At 40.1% G+C, this 23,011-nt stretch overlaps 1 protein-coding gene across 19 annotated transcripts in view; it reads left to right on the plus strand.

The window, feature by feature from the left end:
- Positions 1-143: 143 nt before the first annotated feature.
- RCBTB2 (RCC1 and BTB domain containing protein 2) overlaps positions 144-23,011 on the plus strand; it is a 34,632-nt gene continuing 11,764 nt past the window's right edge. The window contains exons 1-9 of one of the 19 annotated variants that reach the window (XM_087949254.1): positions 144-211; positions 3,182-3,359; positions 7,926-8,120; positions 10,221-10,349; positions 10,810-10,960; positions 14,302-14,468; positions 16,610-16,768; positions 19,051-19,158; positions 20,659-20,801. In XM_087949254.1, the coding sequence (XP_087805380.1) occupies positions 8,088-8,120; positions 10,221-10,349; positions 10,810-10,960; positions 14,302-14,468; positions 16,610-16,768; positions 19,051-19,158; positions 20,659-20,801 (890 nt within the window). In that variant the 5' untranslated portion in view covers positions 144-211; positions 3,182-3,359; positions 7,926-8,087. Of the gene's footprint in view, positions 212-674; positions 981-1,623; positions 2,492-3,181; positions 3,360-7,925; positions 8,121-8,621; positions 8,826-10,220; positions 10,350-10,809; positions 10,961-14,301; positions 14,469-16,585; positions 16,769-19,050; positions 19,159-20,658; positions 20,802-23,011 lie in introns of those variants that run through there. The other 18 variants (XM_087949259.1, XM_087949270.1, XM_087949251.1 and 15 more) reach the window with 18 other exon arrangements.

A 23,011-nucleotide genomic window follows, 5' to 3' on the forward strand; every position in this document is an offset into this window, starting at 1 on the left:
GGGCCAGATTTGGTAGCTCTGTGTCAAAGATTTTCAAACTGTGAGTCATGATTCCAGGGGATGGGACATGTTTTTTTTTAAAAAGAATTGTTTGCTTATATTGTTTGTCCACAGTGATAGCACTATCAAAACTTTATTTAGGCAGTAGCAGCCTTGTGCAAGCAACACAGGGAGTGAAGTTCAAAAGTGCCAAAGTCATCAAACTCAGCTGGTAAGTTCTGATTGTGGCTTTTAGAAGTATCTGTATATCTTTTTTTTTTTTTTTTCAAAAAAATTTATTGCTGTCTTAGAAACCAAGAGACTGACAGTTCTAATCCTGCCTAAGCCATGAAGGTTAGCTGGGTGATCTTGGGCCAGTCACTCTCTCCCGGCCTATCACACCTCACAGGGTTGTTGTGAGGATAATAGGAGCAGGAAGGATGTATTTTGTATTTTGTGGATAAATGACCAGCAAAGTAACATATGTAGTCTCCATAGCACACATAGGAGTGAAGTTTAGAATTTTGTTTAAATTCTAGTTTTTAAAATGGGGAAAAAATTAAAGATGATTGTTAAAACAGCTTAAGTCTGGAACCATGAGTTTTAGTAAACGGTGCCTTTTTTGCAGAATTCTAACCTCAACAAAACAGTTTTATTAATGTAGAAGATTAAACAAATTCATTTATCTGTTTTAGGGAGTTATAATAGTATAAATTTTGAGAAGCCTAGACTAGAACATCGAGACAAGAAATCCTGGAAGGGGCTCCTTCCAGGCAAATGATTTACTACAGGAAAGTTACCCTCAAAAGTTGAACCAACTGAATGTTGGAAAGGAACTGTATAAAGGTGTTGAAAGAAATAGCCTTCTGGGTTCAGTTCCAAGTGGGGAAAAAGACACTGGAAACATGGAGGCTGTTAGGAAAGATGGTTTAATGGTGGACAGCGGGACCACATGGCTTGAAGCTCCAAAGTGAAAAGGATGGACTATCACATGCTTCAAAGTGAGGTCAAGAAAAGACTGATATGCTGAGAGTGCCTGGGTTTTATAACCTCTGTTGGGATTTGAATTTGAGCTTGTATTCTGATTGGTTGTCAGATTCCCAGGGGGCCATGCAGGGGCAGCTCTGTAGGCTGTCCTGAGTTCCAGGCTTGATTGAGCCTTGCTGGATGATGGACTGAAAGGGCTTTGGGCAATTGCTATAGTTTTACCTGGAGATCTTTGTTATGTAAAGTATTCTGGCCCAGGCCTTAATAGCCCACCCATTAACAAAGGTGGGGGTGAGTTTCTGCTTCTGAGGTGAGTTTCTGCTCTTGAGTTTCTATTCTTTTTAGGGGAAATATTCTGCCTTTTTAATATTTCCTAAGATATTTCAATTTTCTCGGAGAGGGGTGGATGCTAACTTCCTACAAAGGGTCTCCTATAATTGAGAGAAACATCAATTTAAAAAAACCCTCGAATTCACCTCTTGTGAAAGAAGAGGTTAATACTGCCGGGGAGACTGCTCCACTGGTGATTCATCCCAGAACATGCCTAACCCTCTTGCAGCGTTACGTTGCAGTATTTTGCCACCGCTAGCAAAGGGGCAGGAATTAATTCGGCTCAACCCGACGAGAGAGCGACTTCGTGAATATGCATCCAATGTCACTTCTTTCGTTCATAAACCAGAGCAGGAACCGAATTACTAAGCCGACTTTTCTCAACGACACTAAACTGAAGGGGTCCAGGCAGAACGGGGTTTCCTTTTCCCGATTGGCTCTGTCCTGTTCCGAAAGAAAAGGCAAGCCTCTTCGGGACTTTCCCCCGGTCTTGGCGGGGGGGATCGAAGTGGGAGGGGGCTTCGTTGTACCGCTGCCTCCGCGCACATGGCCGCCTGGGCGGGCAGAGGTTCCCCTCACAGTACCTGCCTTTTCGGCAGCAGCGGCATCTCAGCGGGCGGCAAGAGCCATGGCGGCGCTTCCTACGTGATCCATATGACCCTTTTGGGTTTGAGAGTGGATAGGCTTCGGCTAAATGAAGAGGTTATATTCTTCTGGCCCCGGCCCTGACCATGCACTTCATTATTACCTCACTCGACCCGTAGGAGGAGAGAGATTTTTGCCTGTGTTTTGGTCCAAAGCTACCATTTTATGCAAGCCCGCTAATCAAGACCGTCGCTGGGTGGCAGTGGGACCCGCGGAAAGCTCCCCTTATGCGGTACTGCCATTTAACGATCGTCAGGATTTCTGCAATCCAGGATTCCTACAGCACTTTGATTGCTCTTCCAAAGCAAGTGACGCGGCTTTATTCCGTAGCAAGGCGATTTCGCCCCAGAAGCAAAGAGACTGTTATTCTCGCTGCTCCGGGATAGCAAGGCGCCGCCTCCTTTCATCAAAACAAAACGCGAAAGGCCGCCTGCCGCTTCGGGCCTTGCAAATCCGAAGGGGCGGAAACGTCGCGTGACCCATTAATTGGCGCTCTATTTCTCCCGCTTGCCGGGTGGCCGCCCCTGCCGGAGCGGCTAGAATGCTGGAGGTACGTTTGGACCAGGCGCTGCTCTTGCAGGAGACCGCAGGGAGGAGACAGCGGGACGGCCTCATCCTTTCTCCCGCTTGAGCTCTCCGGCAACCCAAGCGAGTTCCTGGTGCGACCGAGCTTGTGTTTGTGTGTGCGCGCTCGTATTGGCCTGGACTCCCTCAGCGGTCGTCTTCGCCACCCCCACCCCCCATTTTAGAAATAGTTGGCAGTTATTACCACAGAAGTTGATTCACACGTATAGGTCCTTTTGTGAGCCACACAAATTGAGTATTATGTTCAGTTTTGAACTTTTCCTTGAGAGGCTGGAAAGTTGCAAATTTTGCAACCGTTCCTTGAGAGGCCTTGGCAGCCTGGCTGTTCCTAATGTTTACATGTGGCACTGAACTTCGTGTTGGTGGGGCGAGAAATTCAAAACAGAACAAATGTGAATGGTGGCTGTTGTAGAGCGGCGGAATAACCTGAGGCGAACGCGGAGCGAACTTCAGCTTTACTTTATTGTAACAATAAAGGGTTGCCGCAAGGGAGCCAGCTGGTGGACAACAGCTGATGGCCTTTGACAGCTCCCTTTTATAGCCAGCTGTCAAACGGCATCAGCCAATAGGAACGGTCTGTGTTCCCGCTGGAAACACGAACTGGAGTGAAGACTTCAGCTCAGTCTTTTCCGAACGCCACACTCCTTTCCCCCAGAACAGAGCATGCGTAGTCCTTCAGATAACTTGGGCACTTGCGCAGGTGGCCAGATCTTCTAGGTTCTGACGAAGCTGCTGCTGGAGGAACTTTTCTGCTTGTTGGGCAACTTCTGGTGCCGACGAAACTGGCGTCTCGGCTTCAGGCGTCTCTGGGCGAGGGACAGATGGCTGCTCAGGTAGGCTTGCGTTCCTGTCAGATTCGCAGGAAGTTTCTTCGGGCGCCGGCGGTTTCTCTGTTGCAGGAACGTCTTGAGGGCTATCTGCAGACGAACTCCAATGCCTTCTAAGTTGATCGATATGGCGGTGTCAGATGTGCCCGTCTTGCAGTTGGACCCTGTAAGACTTAGGACCGGTTACCGCCACAATCTGCCCAGGCATCCACAAAGGGTGTCCCGCATAATTCCGGGCATAGACCTGGTCATTTTCAGCGAACTCCCTTGCCTGGCTATTTGATCCTAGGGGCGTGACTGGGGCATAATATGGATGAAGTCTGTCTAAAGTAGTCCTCAGACGTCTACCCATGAAAAGTTCAGCCGGGGACCTATTAGTGGTGGCACAGGGAGTCGTGTGCTGGGTTAGAAGATACTTAGCAAGCCTAGAGTGCCAATCTATGGGCCCAAACCTTTCCAGGACCTCCTTAGCAGATCTGATTGCTCTTTCAGCCAGGCCATTACTGGCAGGATGGAAAGGAGCTGTAAGTGCGTGCCTGATTCCTAGGTTAGCTAGGAAGACCTCAAACTCACAGGGAGTAAACTGGGGGCTGTTATCAGACACGATAGTGTCAGGGAGGCCATGGGTAACGAATATCCTTGATAGAGCCTTAGTGACGGCTTCTGAAGTTGTGGTGGTTATCAAGGTCAACTCTACCCATTTAGAAAAAGAATCAACCATCACCAGGAATGTACGCCTGTGAAAGGGGCCAGCCAGATCAATATGCACCCGGGACCAAGGGGTCCCAGAATCTTCCCACCTGCCTGGAGTGGATGTGGGTGGAGCAGGTCTGGTAACTTGGCATGGCTGACAAGCATTCACCCAACTTGTAATCTGAGCATCCATGCCCGGCCACCATACATAACTGCGAGCTAGGGCTTTCATTCTGACAATGCCGGGATGCCCTTCATGCAGGACCTTTAAAACTGAGGCTTGCAACTTAGAAGGGATAACTACCCTAGTCCCCCAAAGTAAACAGCCTTGCAAAGAAGACAGTTCTTGCTGGCGAGTTTTGAAAGGCACGAATTCGGGGGCATAAGGAATTGCAGGCCACCCCCTTCCCACCCAGTCAAGGACTTGGGCGATTACCTTGTCCCTGGCAGAGTGGGCAGTGATATCAAGGGCGGTGATGGGAAGCTTGAGATCGTTGATCAGGAACACAGCATTAGTTGGTGCAGGATCCTCCACAGGAACAAGCAGGGGGCAGCGACTAAGAGCATCAGCGTGGCAGAGACTCTTGCCAGCTCGATGAACCAGTGTATAGGAATAGGCAGCCAGAAATAAAGTCCACCTGGTCATCCTTGGAGACAAAATCTGAGGAGTTTGTCTATCGCCTAACAGAAGGCCTAACAGAGGCTTGTGATCCGTAACCAACTCGAAATAGTGTCCATATAGAAACTCATGGATTTTTTTGACAGAAGCAACTGCAGCCAAAGCCTTGTCAATTTGGCTGTAGTTGCACTCAGCTGGGGAAAAAGTTCTGGAGAAAAAGGCAAGGGTGCCTCAGAACCATTAGGCAGCCTATGACTTAAAACAGCACCTATGCCAAAAGGAGAAGCATCTGCTACTAAAACTAAAGGTAAATACTCAATAAATTGGATTAGAACAGCATTGGATGAGAGCAATGATTTGACTGCACAGAAAGCATGGGCTTCCTTAGGTCCCCAGTGCCAGGGGGATTGCTTATCCATGAGTCTGTGCAGAGGCTCTGCAACGGAAGCTTTATCTGGCAAAAATGAAGCGTAAAAGTTGAGAAGTCCTAAAAAGGCCTGGAGCTCAGTTTTGTTAGTTGGTGTGGGTGCCTTGTGAATAGCCCTTACTTTGGATTCGATTGGGTGAATACCAGAGGCGTCAATTCTGTATCCCAAAAATTCTACCTATGGGGTGGCAATAGTGCACTTGTCTTTCTTTAACTTAAGACCATGCTGTCTGAAACGATCGAGGACTCCTCTGACTCTTTGCAGTAATTGAGACTTGTCAGGGGCAGATATTAAAATGTCATCAAAATACGGAATTACGCCTGGTAATCCTTGAAGAAGTCTTTCCATTAAAGATTGGAAAATCCCTGGGGCCACACTTACGCCAAATTGGAGGCGCCTACATTTAAAAGTGCCCCTGTGCATTACAATAGTTTGTCGTTCAGCGGCTGTGTCATCAACAGGGAACTGTTGATAGGCCTGTGACATGTCTAATTCCGCGGAAATGGTTCCTGGCTCCAAAGAATGTAGTAGGTGCTGGATAACAGGGACTGGATAAGCGCTGATTTGTAAATATTTATTCAATGATGTCTTGTAATCTGCTCAGATTCTTACGCTACCATCTTTCTTCAGGGGTGTCACTATTGGGGTTTCCCATTTTGCGAAGTCCACAGGCTCCAATACACCTTGTTTAATTAATTTGTCAAGCTCCATGTCTAATTTGGGCCGGATTGCAAAAGGTACCCTTTGAGGCTTTAAACGGATTGGTACTGCCTGAGGGTCCAAGTTGAAAGATATTGGGGTTCCTGAATAACAGCCCAGCCCCTCGCTGAACACATCAGCATAGTCATTAAACAAGGTGTCCACTTCAGCATTTGTAATAGAGTGGATTCCGCTTATATGGAGGTCAAGGGCAGGGAACCAGTCTAACCCCAACAGGCTAGGGAGGGCACCATCCACTACCACTAAAGGCAAGTGACCTTTAAAATTTTGAAATTGAACAAAAAACTTGCCTTTTCCGATGACTGGGATGGTTCTGCCTTGGTAGTGACATAGGGTTAACTGGCAGCCGTGAAGCTTCTTCTTAGCCATTTTGGGAAGTAGCTGTTTCAAGGTGCTCCATGAGATGATGGACAGTGCTGAGCCTGTGTCAACCTCCATCCTGCAAGGTTTCCCTTCTATAGAAACAAAAACACTGATTTTGTTAGAGCCTTTGTTAGTCAGCTTGGCTTGATAGCAGGTAAAACAGTCTTCACCTTGTTTTTGGAAATGTTAGGTTGTCTGAGGCTTTTGGGCAAAAGTCTTTCCTGCTTGACAGATCCTGCCTAAATGACCCTTCCTCTGGCATTTTAGACAAATGCCATTCCTGAACTTGCAGGGTGCCCTGAGGTGGTTTTCCCCACAGCTTAGACAAATGGGCTGAGGCCGTGGAGGTAGATTGGGGTTTGGCCTGTTCTCCCTTTGACTGGTTTTTTTGCTGCCTGAGGCAATTTACATCATTAGCCTCTTCATAGCCTTCTTCTGTGGAGGCTTCATCGTAATGGATGGCTGAGCTGCTCTGGTTAATTGGATTTCCCTGAATTTCTGCTGCTGAAAGTGCTGATAGTTCAGCAGCTTGAGACTCTTCAATTGCTAATTTAAGGGTTAAATCCCCTTTAGCCAATAGACGCCTTTGTAGCCTTAAATCCCTGACTCCACAAACTAGTTGGTCTAATAACATGTCTTCCAGATAGTCTCTAAACCCACAATGCAAGGCAGCTGTTCGTAGGGCAGCCATGTACCCACTAATAGTCTCTCCCTCAGCCTGAATCCGTCTCCTAAAAGCATGACACCTGGCAATTCGGGATGGCTTAGGGGAATAGTGGTTGGAAAGAATTTCCTGCAACTCTTCCCATGGAACAGTCTTAATTGAACGTGGAGCCAATAATGCCGTAGCAGTGTCAAACACTGTGGCTCCGCAAAAACTTAAAAAGTAGGACTTTTTCCTATGGTCGGAAATGTCCGCGAGGTCTATGGCATCTAGGAAACAGTCAAATCGGTTTCTATAGGATTCCCATGTTTCTGCTGTTGGTCTGAAAGGTGGGAATGCAGGGTTCGAAGTCATCTCGACTCAGCGGTGCCGGATCTTCCGAGGAAAGTTGAAATTCGCGCTCGCGAATAGTGACAGTAGCTCTTAAAGTGACATTCAGCTCGGTAGTGGCTCTTTTTTGTAGTGACTTCGCTTAGCGATTCTTTGCCCGGTTGCCTCTTATATGTATCCCACCCTCGTCGCCAGTGTTGTAGAGTGGCGGAATAACCTGAGGTGAACGTGGAGCGAACTTCAGCTTTACTTTATTGTAACAATAAAGGGCTGCCACGCTAACAAGGAAGCCAGCTGGCGGACAACAGCTGATGCCGTTTGACAGTTCCCTTTTATAGCTGGTTGTCAAACGGCATCAGCCAATAGGAACGGTCCGTGTTCCCGCTGGAAACACGGATCGGAGTGAAGACTTCAGCTCAGTCTTTTCTGAACGCCACAGTGGCATCACACAGACCTTAGGTTTATTTTCTTTTCAGTCATGTGATCTGAGCGGTATATGCATTATCTTGAACTAAGGGGCACCCTCCTCCTTCCGCAAGAGCCTGGAGACATTGCTCAGCCCGCTTGTCTGAGGACCAAATGGGAGAATTGCACGCTGGGGGTGTGCTGGATTGATGGCAGGTTCCATCTCCTCCCCTCTCTGCTCTCCCTCGGTCCATTTATAAATATCTTTAATAATGTCTCCTTAGTGTAGCCTATGGCAAGATAGTGCAGCAAATACATTTGACAAATAAATAATACTTTTTCTCTTTCAGTGGTCTGTATGAGAACTCTTCTTTTTAGCAACTAGGAAGAGGTCATCTGCTCTCCACTACCGCAGTTGGCCCGCCAGTTGGCAGGAAAACCTGGAATAAGTCTCCAAAGCAGACCTTAGATGTTGGTATGTTCCTAACACTTTAGGCTATACACATGTTAAGATGCCTGTAAAGACACCAAGGGTTGCTGAAAAGGTAAGACAGACCCCCACAACTTACATATTGTAACATTTTATGATCAGGAAATGCATGCTTGGTGAATAATAGCAGCATAAAAATGCACATGGCTCCAAACGAATCAGTATAGACAAAAGTCATTTTTCTCTAGATTAGAAAATTGTTCCTTAGATTGTTGTATGCCCTACTCACTAGTACACAATGCTTATGCAAATCTGATGTGTCTGTGCCAGAGGGATCCCTCTCTTGACCAAAGTTCAACTCCAAATAAATTGGAAGCCAGGTTTCTTGGCAACAAGATCACATTGAACTCTAGGTATGAAATTTATGAATTCATTATTTCTACATCTTGACAAGCAATTGGCTACATTCCAATTAATTGGGATGGCTTTGTTCTGATGTGCTTCATATGGCTCTGAGGTGAACTCTGCATATAGGAGATGCAAGAGAAGGATTTTCTTTGGGACATCTCTGGTATTGTTTGGAAAACACTAATCTGCTTCCATCTTTGCAATGCAGCTCCTGAGGTTGAAGTTTCCCTCTTAAAAGTTTTAATTTCAGTATTTAAGAAAAGCAAAAGATTTGACTTTTTAAAAAATAGAGAAAATTTGAGGGGGTTGTGAACAGCGTGACTGTTTCCATCAGTATCCTGGTCACCAGAGAAGACATTTTAGAAATTATGCCAAGTGACTTGTGAGATTATATTCTGTTAAGAAGATACTGGTGAGTGAAGTCTGGTAATAGTGATTTGGCCATCTTCTCATTGCTTGATCTGAATCCTACAAGAAATGTCTGGTATTGCTGTTCCATCCAGTGAGCTTCAAAAGTCAGTTTGTGGAATGTTGAGGGGAGAGTTGTAATGGATTTTTCCCACCATAGATAGAAAGTTCAACAACAACATGTTAATTAGATACAACCAAGAAAGATGATACGATTGGAACAAGTGAAAAACAATAAGGAGACCCATTAATAAAAATATATAGAATAAAAGTATACAGGAGTCTCTCCTGTAGAGTCTTTGATGCTCTGAGCCTGATTCTTTTCTTTCAGACATTACCAAACTACGTAGATAACATCAACATTGCTAGTAGGAAGTCGGATCTCTAGTAACAGTGATTAAGTTACTAGTTTGGTAATGAAATGTCTGAAGGAAAGCAACCTAGCTTAGAAAATACCAAGGACTCCACAGTTCAATACTGAGCTACAAATATTGCCTTTTATAGACATTTCTCCCTTAGCTAATCTTAATTTGACTCATTAAACTGAACAAATGTTATTCCTCAAAATGTCAGTGAGCTGAATGGTTAGAGATGAGAGGTTCTGCAGGTAATCTAAAACAGCAGTATGTTTAAAAAATTTGCTGACTTAAGCTTTTGTATCTGCACTTTTTGAATCAGAACCTAATTATTGCAATCTAATTGCATTAAAGCAACATGACTCTGCCCATGATCACCACAATACAGTATTTATTATTAAAACAATATGAGATTGCTCTTAACATACATGGGAACTTGGACAGATGGGAGCAAGTGAAGATATGTGGTACATGATGTAAATGCACAAGTGATGTATCAATTTCATGACACAGCTGACTCCTTTCTCAGGATTACATAGATGGAAAAAGGTGAATGTATAATTAATGTTATCAGAGGGGGAAAAGAACATTATAGTGAGCAAGTGTAAAAGCTCTTCTGGTGTTTGGGAGATGATACTGTAGATATAATGTTGTTGGTGACAATATTGTAGAGAAAGTGTTGGAGGAAGGAAAACTTTTTTTGTGGCTTCACTTAAATTAATATAGGTGGAGCCCTGCAGGAACATATCTCTGGCAGACTAAAATATGGTTTGAGCTGATCAAATCTCATTGGAATCAGGGGAAAATCCACAAAGGCTTAGGGTGGCACAAAATAACTTTTGCCAAGAAATATGGAATTTGTCTTGAAGAATCTAAGAAGTGAGACAACCTGGGTTGAAGATTAATTTGACCTAGTAATTAACATTCTAATTTGGCATGAGTTTTAGTTAGAACCATTCCAGCTTCAGGTGAAAGGTTGAGTCTTCATATATCTGTAGACATACTACACAATGTCTGTATATTCTATATTTTTACTGAAACAGAAGATGCTGGATGTTGGGAAATGGCCATTATTTGCTCTCCACTCTCAAGAAGAATTGAAGTTAATTCGTCAGGTTTGCGTATTTGGCAGTGCTGGCAATGAAGCACTTTATGCAACTGAAAATGATGAGGTAACTTTTGAAGATATAACAGTGAATAATAACTGTTTGTCTTGGTGTTGACTTTAACTTCAGTTGTTTATGATTCCATACAAATCTAAAACTTAACATGCCAAGAATCTTTGCGTGCACATCTGTTTTAAGATTTGGAAGGCATGAGACTTCTCTGCCTTGCTTAATATGTAGCTTTTCCCCAGGTCTAACACAAAAAAGAATAAATATACAATATTGTACATCTGTTAAATAAGCCCCATTTTCATGTTGTTTATTGTAAATTTTGGGTTTTCTTGATGTACACTTTTGGTTTCCTTTAGGGCAGAATACATAAGGATGGCAGAAATGTGGCTAAAATATATGTCCTCAAATGTGTAAACTCAAAATTCACTATAAATACATTTTGGGTATTTTTAAATATTTTAATTATATATGCTTATAAAAGTATTTTGGTACTGACAGTATCATTATGTAATAGGTTTTTGCTTTAGGCACTAACTGCAGCGGATGTTTAGGAATTGGTGATGTACAGAGCAACATTGAACCTCGAAGAATAGATATTTTATGTGGCAAAAAATTAGCTTCCCTCAGTTATGGAAGTGGACCTCATGTTGTTCTGGCTACTACTGGTATGTTATGTGGTTCTAGCTATGGTTATTTTATTAATATATTCCTTTTGTTCTTTCTTTTGAAAATAATATTATTAAGAAAGGAAAGCAAAGAAATTCTGGGGAGATGCTGAAATTACTTTTCTTTAACTGATAAAGTAGATGGAATTAGATAATTTTACTTAGAGCTTAGCTGTTAGAATAGTACATGGAACTGATGTACAAATACTCCTTGACTTGCACTTAAAATTTGGACTGTAATTTCTGTTGCTAAGTAATGCAATGATTAAGTGAGTCACACCCTATTTTATTACTTTTATGCTGTGGGTATTAAGAGAATCCAGTTTAGCCCATTGACTTGTCAGAAGCCCCAAGAAGGTTGCAAGTGACAATCATGTAACCCTGGGAGATTGCAGCCATTGTAAATATATTGGTGCTGTTAAGTGCCTGAACTTTAATTGTGTGAATGCTGCATGTTGTAAGTATGAGGACTGGTCATAAAATCATTTTTTTTCAACAGCATCATAACTTCAAACAGTCGAAAAACAAATGGTCATAAGTTAAGAACTACTTGTAATAACACTTAGCGATTTGCTTTTAACATGGTTAAAAAATATTCAAAATTTGTAATAAAACAGAACTTGGATGATAGGTAAGCTTTCTGAATTTTAGGATATATTTGTTCTATAGCTGTACATATTCATTAAATGTTACAAAGCATGAAAAATGAGATGCGTTTCTACCTCAAAACACATAAAAAATCAAGCAAGTCTGTACAATCTGACTACTGTAGATTCTACAAAGTTACAAATATTGTTTCTGTTTGCCCTGGAGTTTTTGTCAATAGGAGATACTGAAAGTAACATTATTTTGTTATAGTCCCTCTTTATAGATTTGTGTAAATTAGATGATATATATGTGCTTGGATATAGCAGCTTGGTATTAGATGGGATATAAACAACAACAAAAAATTGATTGAATATAATACATATAATGAGATAATAGATTGGACTACAAAAACATTAGGGAATGGAAAAAACAATATAGCAGTATCCCAAGAAGATTTTTTTTCTAGAGAATTAATTTTGTATCCAAATTTCCTTAGAATATTCTAGAAATGAGCTATATTTTGTGGGCTCTGAAAGATTTACCAGTTTCAATGAACAAGCTCTGCTTATAAGATCATTGTAGTTGCTGAGCTGTGCTTCATTTTCTTGATATTGTTCAATTTTAACAGTTATAGTAATAGCACTTATACATACATACATACATGCATGCATGCATACATACATACATACACTTCATAGTGCTTTACAACCCTCTTTAGCAGTTTGCAGCATATTTTCTCCAACAATCTGGGTCCTTAACTTTATCAACCTCAGAAGGATAGAAGGTTGAATCAATCTTGAGCTAGTCAGAATCTAACTCCTAGATGTGGGCAGAGTTAGCCTGCAATTCTGAATTCCGACCACTGTGTTATGCTTAAAAAAATAAAAATCTTAAAGTGGGATTTCTATTGAGTTATTTAAATGTATTTAAATTAGGTGATTAGTTTAATTAATAACAAGCTAGCCTTCTAGGCTGAATAGTAAATTGCATCAGTTCTGGTTTCAATACTGTTGCTAGTAGTGCATATAGGATTCATAACATGCTGCCATTTCTGCTTGCATTCTTTCTTTCATAGCAAAATCTACAGAGATTGGTTTACGTTGATTTGATGGATGCTGGTTTCCATGAGACCATCTGAGCAGATCATCAGAAATTTCATTTTGCAATAAAGGAATTTTGGTTTGAGTTCACAGTATTTGCCTTAGGTGTTTGAATGTTTAATGGTTATTGATAGTTTTCCTTACCTTGTTTTTACTGACAATCCCTCAAGTGAAGAAGCTACCCATATCACAGCCACCTTGACTAGATCATTTGCACTTTTATGTCAACTATGAGGTGTCACTACTGACCAACTTGCATTACATGTTTGCCCAAAGTCTCAAATTAGTTCCTTGGTAAATTCACCTGTTCTTATTGGTTGATAAAGTAGTCATGCCCATTGCTCTTGAATTGTGATTAATGACAATACAATCACTTTGAATCCATTTCCAGAAGCAGATCTTGGGCTATATTGTGGTGATTATGGATGTCCAGAATGCCAATTTTCAGATATGATCACTGCAGTATTGGTTTATGATATATTTTTCTCCACAAGCTTACCAAGCACAATTTCAACTCAACTGTCTACTTTGTTTCATCACACCCACCTACATGAATCAAATGCTTCCATTCTTCATGTAAGATCCACTTGGATTCTTAACTTGTGTACCTGGGCAAGCCTTGGACCAGACCATTTAGAGAATGAGTTCCCATACTGTTTCACTGTTTGGACAAATGCTGTAGGCCATCTGCCCAGTTCCACAATAATAAAATTGTTGTGAAAATTAATCACTATTGATTAATTATCATAGTTTTTATTTGGAATAGAGCCAGTTATTTAAGATGTTACATATATTTGCATAAGTCACAAAAGTGTGTTCATTGGTGATAGTGATCATTCACATAGCTAAACTTTTTCCACTATTATCTCTGGACCTGAACAATATCAATGTCACTTGCAAGTTCATAAAGTATTCAGTTTTCTGACATATGTACCGCAACTATTAGATCAGATGTCAGACTTCATATGACACTATTGCCTAGAAAGGATGTAGTTAAGGCCTAGTTGTCAGATAACTGCAGTTTATTAGATATCTATATAAGTGATGTACAGAGAAGTGAAGAACAGGCAATATATGTGAAATTATAGTTCTTCAAAGTATAATCTTTATATATTTTCCACTCAAGCATGTCTAAATTAGAGTTAGGAACTGAGGTAACTAAAAGGTAAATCTTTGGAACTGAGGTAACTAAAGGTAAATCTTTGAGGTATATGCCCCAAAGAAGCAATCTTTCAGGTCTGTCAAATGCAGTTTGGCTCTAGAATGTTCTGATGATATCTGTGCAGCTGGTAACAAGCCCTTTGAAGCCAATGGGGGAAAGTTTGATGTTGGATCTTTTTAATAAGAGTGAGATAATAAAAGAGAAAGCAGATGGTCACATTATTTTGTATATCATGTAAAAAAACCTCTACTTAAAGGATAACAATATTTGAATATTGATTGGTTGACAGACACCATTCCCTTCTAAGCCTGCCATCTACTGTTTATTCGTTTCAACCTTTATTATATTGATTAATGTTAGCAAAGGGCTTGCTTTTTATTATGATCTATGTAATTATTTCACAATGAAGGAAAATCATTTTGTGAAAAAGATAACTTGCAATGTAGCCAGTATTTATATCAGATTTTCAAAACTGTTTTCTTATATTATAGAAGGAGAAGTATATGCTTGGGGTCATAATGCTTACAGTCAAGTGGGAAATGGAACAACCAGTCATAGCTACATTCCTTGCCAAATCTCCACCAACTTGGTAAACAAAAAAGTAATTGAAGTTGCCTGTGGCTCCCATCATTCAATGGTATTGACTGCTGACGGTGAGGTGAGAAGAATTATTGTATTTCTGTTCAAGTTGCTTTTGAATTTTGTATCAATTTTATTTTTTATATAATTTTTATTAAAGAACAAAGTTAAAAGGTGTGAAAAATGAAGAAAAAAACAAAGAAATAAAAGGAAAACATGTTGAAAATAATAGAAAGTGAAGAAAAAAGATGCTTAAAGAAGCTACTTTCAATCTTTACACCAATTAGATTTACTTGGTACCATTTTCCCTTTCAAAATAACATATGGTAATTTCCTTCTCCCATATATAGTCCTTTTTAAACAGGTAAATCCAGAAATCACCAGGTCATTTTTTTCCATTTTCAGGGGGGAAAAAACAAGGAGTTTTATATAAAAAATTTAAAGGAGCAAGAATTCAGTGTTAAAACTTAAAAGTAAAATGTTTCCCCTGTCCAGTGGTGTCCTAACTCAAGGGGGCAGTACTCATCTCTGTTTCTTAGCTGACAGCCAGCTTTGCCCAAAGACGCTTTTGTGGTCATGTGGCCAGCTTGACTATATGCCAAGGGGAATGGAACACTCTTGCCTTCCCACTGAAGTGGTACCTATTTATTCACATTTGTATGCTTTTGAACTGCTAGGTGGGCAGGACCTCAGGCAAGTAAGAGCTCGGTGCTTGGGTCTCGAATCCAGACTGTCAGTTTTCCAGCTGACAAAATCAGCATCTTTAACCACTTAACCATTGTACCGCCACAGTGTTAAAATTAGAAATCATTAATTTTAACAGGGGGTGGGTGGGTACAATGGCTAAGAGGTTAAAGATGCTGATTTTGTCAGTAATGTCAGCATTTTCCTTAATGCTGTCATATTTGTGGTCCTTAATTATCTAAGCAATGATTTTTACTCTTTCTGATAAAAATAATCATTGCAACCAATTTTTGTGCTCTGTCCCATGTTTGAATAAATTTAGATATCAAAAGTCTATTTAAAATTGTCTTTCCCAGGCTGATAGGCCGTTTACTAAATATGAACAAGGTATAACCCTGTTGGAACAAGTCCTTAATTTTTTAGCTGTAACCAGGAAGGAAGTATTTTTTTAACATACTGTGCTGTACTATCTTTACAATATATAGGAAGGTACTGTACAAGCTTAAATAAATATAAAACATTGTACTGTATATGTTCCAGTTCAATTGCTTCCATATCATAATTCTACGAATGCATTGGTTTTCTGTTGAAAGTAAAATTGTAACCCTACTTCAGGAGACTTAGTGCTATTTTTCAAATCTCCATCTTCAGAGTTATACCAAATTATTGGAACAATTATTGTCATTCTCCTTCATGGAATTGGCACTTACCCTTCTGTTATTTTGCATTTCAGCTCCATTTCACATAGACTTTTTGTAGGTCTTTTTTCCCCATTGGATCAACATAAGTGGACTGTTTAAATCAGGGGTCTTCAAACTTGACAGCTGTAAGACTTGTGGACTTCAACTCCCAGAATTCCTCCTCCAGTCATGTTAGCTCAGGAATTCTGGGAGTTGAAGTCCACAAGTCTTAAATTTGCCACGTTTGAAGACCCTTGGTTTAAATGTAGGTCAGAATTAGACTTAACCACATAAACCAGATATACAGAGTTAAGAAGTATGTGAACTGGAAAATAAATGCATCTGCATGCAGTTTTGGGAAGAGATACCTTTGGTTTAAAGAGTTTTAAGCAGATAAAGCAGATGCTGCATTCACACTGGTACAGACTGAAGCATCTTGTTGACTTCAAATGTGAAACATGGATAATTACAGTAAGCAGCATTAATTTTATGTACTTGAATATTTTTTATAGTAGGTAAAAAATATTTGAACTTTTGTGCCTGAATCATCCATTGTAAATACTTTTGTATTTTTATTTCAATATTGTTTTTGTAATTTAAGACATGATAACTCAATAACATAGTTTTCTAGTTTTGATTTTAGAAAAAGGTGCTAGAAGTATTGACAGAAATCTGTCCACAAAAAAAAAGACATGTTTTATTCCATGCGCAAAACACAATAGTTCTGCATGGAGTTGAATCCCTATCAGTTAGCTAATTTTGCTTTCCATTCTTTCTTTTATTAGAGTGCTATTTTTATGAAAACAAATGTATTTCTAGAATGATGTACCAGTCTGTTACAAGTTTATTTTTGCAGGTATATTCATGGGGTTATAATAATTCAGGACAAATTGGATCTGGTTCAACAGCCAATCAGCCTATTCCTCGAAGAGTTACTGGCTGCTTACAAAACAAGATAGCAATTAACATTGCTTGTGGTCAGATGTGCTCAATGGCTGTGATAGAAAATGGTGAGGTAAGGTATTGTTCTGTATTACAGACTTTTTTTTTTAATATACAAAGCCTTATTGTTCATGGTGTGAAATTGTTCATGGTGCCTATCTCTTCAATTATTAGTCAATGGAGCCAATTAAGAAGAATTATATGTCAAACCTATATGCTGAATTCTAAGATAGTAGAATTTAGATGTCAGCTAATATCTAATATTTCTTAAAAAAGTTCATAAATAAAAATAGTAATGCTAGTACACCCAAGTACTATTGCATAAGAAGGCTTGCCATCAGTAAATAGGGTTTTTCACCTTCTTGTTGAAACTCGTTTGATTAAATCAAAATAAATCTGGTTAGTGTTGTTCTCAGAAAAAAATCTAATGTAGAATAAGAGTGGTTATAAGCTTGCATTTCCTTCTGGATGCTTTTAGTTGTATTTTCTCCCATCATCTCTGTTTTTGTTGTTGTTTTTCACAGTTCAGATGATGGAGCCCAAACTGGCTTCTGAACTGAAAAATCCATCAGCCCTTTTGCCTTTCAAGGGCTGTTTGCTGATATTCCTCCTGGCCTTTCTGCATGCTCACACATGCACTGCGCCCTCCTTCCCCTCATTACTTTCCACACATACATTCAATGCACCGCCTTTATTCCCTTGCAGGTTACACCGCAACCTCCTTCCTGTGCTTATGCCAGACCTTAGCATATTCCCCTCACTAACTCGCACACAACCTGTGCCAGGTATCCCAGGGCCTTCTCCATCCTCCTATGGCACCCCCATATTCCCTCTGCTTTCCCTTTAATCACTTGTCCTGGGTCACAATAACAAGATGCACTGCTTGGTTTGCTGTCACACTTTACAACAATATCGCAACAGAAGTCCTAATTGTCATTGTTATTCAAGGACTCAGAATACAGAATAAATCAGATGCCTTGATCTAAATCATTTGGAGAATACCTCTCCTCCCCTCCCTTATTTTTCTCCTTTTCATATAATGTAGGCTAATGACCTTTAGGTTATGACATGTACCTGAACTTTCATGAATCTCTTTGGATTTTAGCTAGTAGCTAGGAAGTTTCAACCTTATCATTACAGTTTCCACGAATTAATATAAAGAGAATGTACTTTGTGTTGCTAAATCTGTATAGTAAATTGGAAAGATGGTTTTGATTGAGATAATATTAGCATTTTATCTTGATATAATTCAGTAGAAATAATGAAGATCAAAGTCTGAATAATTAACTAAAAGTTCTTGTGGACTGGAAATTACATAGATGTATTACCGTTTTTATTTACCATATTGAGTACTTGGGACAAATAGTTTGGAGTAGTCTTGGTTTATCTTTCCACTGTGCTTCTTGAAAAACTAACGCTTGCTTACATGTCTGTCTGATTTCTGTCTCAATTGTCGAATGTATGGCAGCTAGCCTTTGCTTGATTTCAACCAGTGTAAAATGCAGCAAATTGTTTATTAAATGCACTTATACAGATGTTAGAGATGTTGAATTAGTTTCAAGTTAGATTCCACTAATTCATCATTCAGTTTAATACTTTCTTAAACTTAAAAGAGATCTAGCAGTTGTGGCAATTTAATTCTTCTGACTCAAACCTCTAATGAGATGCTGTCCTCTGAACATCATGAAGACCAAAGTAGTTTGTAGATTTGGGCTGCCTCCTATAAGGATGGACTATTCTTAGAAAAGCTGGCAAAGATAATTTGCTATCTGGAGCTTTTAAACAGCTATTGCCTTATACATTTATGTATCTTGTTATGCTACGATTGCCTTTATGTTCTTCCGTTGTGTGTGGTTTTTTTTAAAGAGTAGTTGAGAAGTGACACCTCTCTCTAAGATTCTCATGGCCCATCACTCATGAAGGACCCAAGAGATAATGGGAAGGGAGAACAAGAAAAACCATTACCTAAGTAAAATCTAGTTCCAAAATGGCATAAAGCTGCCATTTTCACCAATGCACTGCTGGTGCTGAAAGGAGGTATTTGAAGATAAGACTGTTCAAGCTGTTTACCACCTTGGAATCAATTGAAATTTCCCTGAGCATGGGACAGCTTATCATCCACAAGTTGTTTTAATGTTAGCTTGATCTCAAGTGTTTTAATATCTCCATAGAGGATAATATTATTACGGTTTTACATAAATGAAGAGTAAAATATATAGGGAAAAATCGTACATAAAATTAATTTACAGACCAGTTTTAATCAATTCTGTTTTTTTCTTTCTTTCTTTTTTTTTCTTCTTTTTTTTTGCTTTATATGTACTCCCACATACTGACTAGATTTATCTCCCTTTTAAGGTTTATGTTTGGGGTTATAATGGTAATGGACAGCTTGGATTAGGCAATGGTGGCAATCAGCCGACACCATGCAGAATAGCAGCTTTACAGGGCATCCACGTGCAAAGGGTATGTTTTCTGGATCTTCAGATCCTAACTGCTAATTTACTGGGATTTCTGGTGCATTCAAAACACTAGTTACAAACGAATAGCCAATTGTAAACAATTTAAATATTAGTTTTCATCTGTACTTTTTAATATTTTGCATCTTTATTTCATAGTTTAACTGATACTAGCCATTTTAAATATTGAGATGAATAGAAAGTATAAGTAAAATTTAGTTAGACTTCTTATGTATTGAAAATAGCTGCCGTGAACAAAGTGATATTGTCAATAACTTAATGAGATGTCCAGTGCTTGTAGCAATAAGAATCTTAAAGAGTTGGAAGACAAGACTAGCTCAAAGTCACCCAGCTGGCTTTGTGCCTAAGGCAGGACTAGAATTCAGTTTCCTGTTTTTACCCTGTTGTCTTAACCGCCAGGCCAAAATGGCTCTCTTTCATAAATATATATCCATAATTTTACATTGCAGATCTACTACAGCAAAAATGTTTATTTGTTTGTTTATTTTTTTATTTTGTCTCTCACCTTCGTTATTTTTATAAATAACTCAAGACAGCAAACATATCCAAACATATCTTCCACCTCCTTTTTCCCCACAACAACAACCCTGTGAGGTGGGTTGTGCTGAGAGAGAGCGACCAGCCCAAAGTCATCTAGTTGGCTTTTATGGCTTAGGTGAGACCTGAAGTTGCATACCACATCCTCACATGTAAAATCATTGCAACATCCCCATAGTCATGTAATCGCATTATTCAGCTACTTGGCAACTGGTGTTTTTACAACCGTTGGAGTACAAAATCATCATTTCAACCTTCTCAGCTGGCTTCCAACAATGGAGTCAGTGGAGGAAGCTGGATTCATGTAATAACATAGTGATTCATTTAGTGACTGGTGAAAAAGATCATAGAATTGGGAACAACCACATGATTACTCACATAATGACCACATTGCTTAACAATGGAAGTCCTAATCCCAGTTGTGGTTGTAAATCAAGAACTTATGTCTATAGGTAGTCTAGAAAGAACAAAGCTGACACAAATATTTAGTAGATTAATTTTCTCCTAATTCCCACTCTTCCTCATAATTCTTGATTTCATTCTTGGCCTGGATATTGCCTATCTGGCACCTCTTTAGTGCATCTTCCCCAATATGACGGGAATCTGTAATTCAGCAAGAAGATGGCCAAAGTTTGGCTTGTTTATTTTGGAGTTAGGGAGGATGGTTGATCTCTCTTAGGCAGGGTTAATGAATCAGCCTACATGTTTTATTATCTGCCCATCTGCTTTTGAGACAAGGAGCTCTGTGTACCTCACAGTTAGGCCCAGCTCTTTTGAGCATCTTTGGTTTTTTTTAAAAAAATCAAACTATACTTTATTTTTTATTTTGTTTTCCAAAAAATGCTTACATTAAAAAAATGTGAAGGTTTTTTTCCCCATCTTTTCAAGGAATCAGCAAAAACAGAACACAATTTCTGAATAAAAGAATGTAATTCTTTTTCTTTTCTAGATTGCCTGTGGCTATGCACATACCCTAGTGTTAACAGATGAAGGCCATGTCTATGCTTGGGGAGCCAATTCTTATGGCCAGCTGGGAACTGGCAATAGGAGTAACCAGACGTACCCTCTGCTGGTTACAGTACATCAAGACAGGTACGGTTTTGTTCATCTTGACTCAATTGGATGAGTTTTAGGCTGTAATAATGCTTGTTACTGAATTGTCTGATTTTAAGGAAGCTTACAATCATATAAAAGTACTTCTAGCAGACAAAAACTGCCATTTGAATTAGTAATTATTTTTATACAAGGTGTATTCTATGTTTTTATGCCACAAATACGATCCAAAACATAGGTATCTCAATTTGTAAATAAAAATAAGACAAAAATAAGTACAAATAGTAGTAAAGAAAATACAGGTAGTCCTTATTTATGACCACAATTTGAGTGCATAATTTATATTGCTAAGTGAGAAATTTGTCAAAAAGTCAGTTTTGTCCCATTTTATGACTTTCCTTGCCACATTTTTAAAGTGAATCACTGCGTTTGTTAAATTAGTAACCTGATTTCCCCATTGATTTTGCTCGGCAAAAGGTCGCAAAAGATGGTCCCATGACCCCAGGACACTGCAGCCCTCATTAATATCAACCAGTTGTCAAGCATCTGAATGTAAATCATGTGACCACGAGGATGCTGCAATGGTCATAAGTGTGAAATATGGTCATAAGTCACTTTTTTTCAGTGCCATTGTAACTTTCAATGGTCATTAATGATGTAAGTTGAGGAGTACCTGTACATCAGGAATGGAATCATACATTCTGAACCAAAACTTGAAAAACAAAAGTTTAAACAAAAGTTAGTTTTTGAAGTATTGCTAGCAAGACTACCAGATTCTGTAACAGCTTTGTTCCCTATGCCATCAGTTTGGTAAACTCACAAGATTCATTTTTCTTACCATGTACATGTACACGTATGAACTAGACCACGAGTCATCAACCTTTCGGCCCTCAGGGACCACTAAATTCATAATTTTAAATCCCACTAATATGATTTGCCTAATGACCGGGTGGGCATGGCTAGTTGGTCCTGTGACTAGGTGGTGTGGCCAACTCGATGTCAGTCACCAACCTCTACTTGTCCCTCCCCTCCCAGAGACTCTTCGCCTGCCCCCCCCGGTTCCTTATGGCCCCACAGGAAGCAGTTCTTGGAGCTAAGCAACCACCATGAGAAAGAGTTGGCAAAACAGCTGGCTCAGTTCAAATTGGATCTGACTGAGAAGGAGGCTCAGCAGAAGCACCTCACTGAGGACTAGGAGCATAGGCTATCCAAACAGAGGGAAGACTTGCGGGAATGCAAGGCCAGGTACCAGTGCCTGGAGGCTCAGCAGGCTGAGATGGTCAGTGGTCAGCCAGTTCCAGGCCATGATGCAGTCCTACTGGAATGAGGCCCTTCAGCCTTCGCCCAAAGTTCTGCACCAGGAGGCTAAAGCAGATCCCAATTTCTGCCTCCCTCCGACCCGCACAAAAAGACCCCAAAGGGGGAGACACTCTGCAGCAACACAAACATTAATTGAATGTATCCAACCCGGGGGTTATAGTTTGAGGACCCCTGATTTAGTGCAATATAAAAAATGCAAATAATTTTTCTGTGGACCACCAAAATTTACTTGCGGACCACCAGTGATCCACAGACCACCAGTTGGTGACTGCTGAACTAGACTGTGTTGTTTCACTGGTCATATAATATATATGGGTATATGATCACTTACTTCAGGGGTCCCCAACCACCGGTCCGCGGACCGGTACCGGTCCGTGGAACAAGTCCTACCGGGCCGCTGGCTTGCTGGGCGCCGCCATCTTTTTTTGATGAAAAAGTGCTTCCGGTGAGCTTTTCCGGGTAGAAAGCTCACCGGAAGCACTTTTCATCAAAGATGGCGGCGCTAGCGCTTCGTGAGCTTTTCCGGGTAGAAAGCCATTTCTACCCGGAAAAGTTCACGAGCGCTGGCGCCGCCATCTTTTTTTGATGAAAAAGTGCTTCCGGTGAGGTCACCGGAAGCACTTTTTCATCAAAAAAAGATGGTGGCGCCCAGCTAATGCCGGTACCGGGCCGCGCCATAAAAAAGGTTGGGGATACCGGGCCGCGGCGTAAAAAAGGTTGGGGATCACTGACTTACTTACTTACTTACTTACTTACTTATTTATTTATTCATTTATTCATGTTTCTGTAGTGTACATTAGAGGTATATTAACTTGGTAAAAAATGACCCAGCAGGAGACAATAAAGTTCTATGAGGAAATGTTAGAACTGGCAACAAAGATTTATAAGAAAATGATGGGAATATTTAAAGATAAAGATGTGAAAGTAGA

The sequence above is a fragment of the Notechis scutatus genome, chromosome 1 (assembly GCF_049901735.1).
Source record: "Notechis scutatus isolate UNSWTSFEM ecotype Mainland chromosome 1, rNotScu1.2, whole genome shotgun sequence".
Classification (NCBI taxonomy): domain Eukaryota; kingdom Metazoa; phylum Chordata; class Lepidosauria; order Squamata; family Elapidae; genus Notechis; species Notechis scutatus.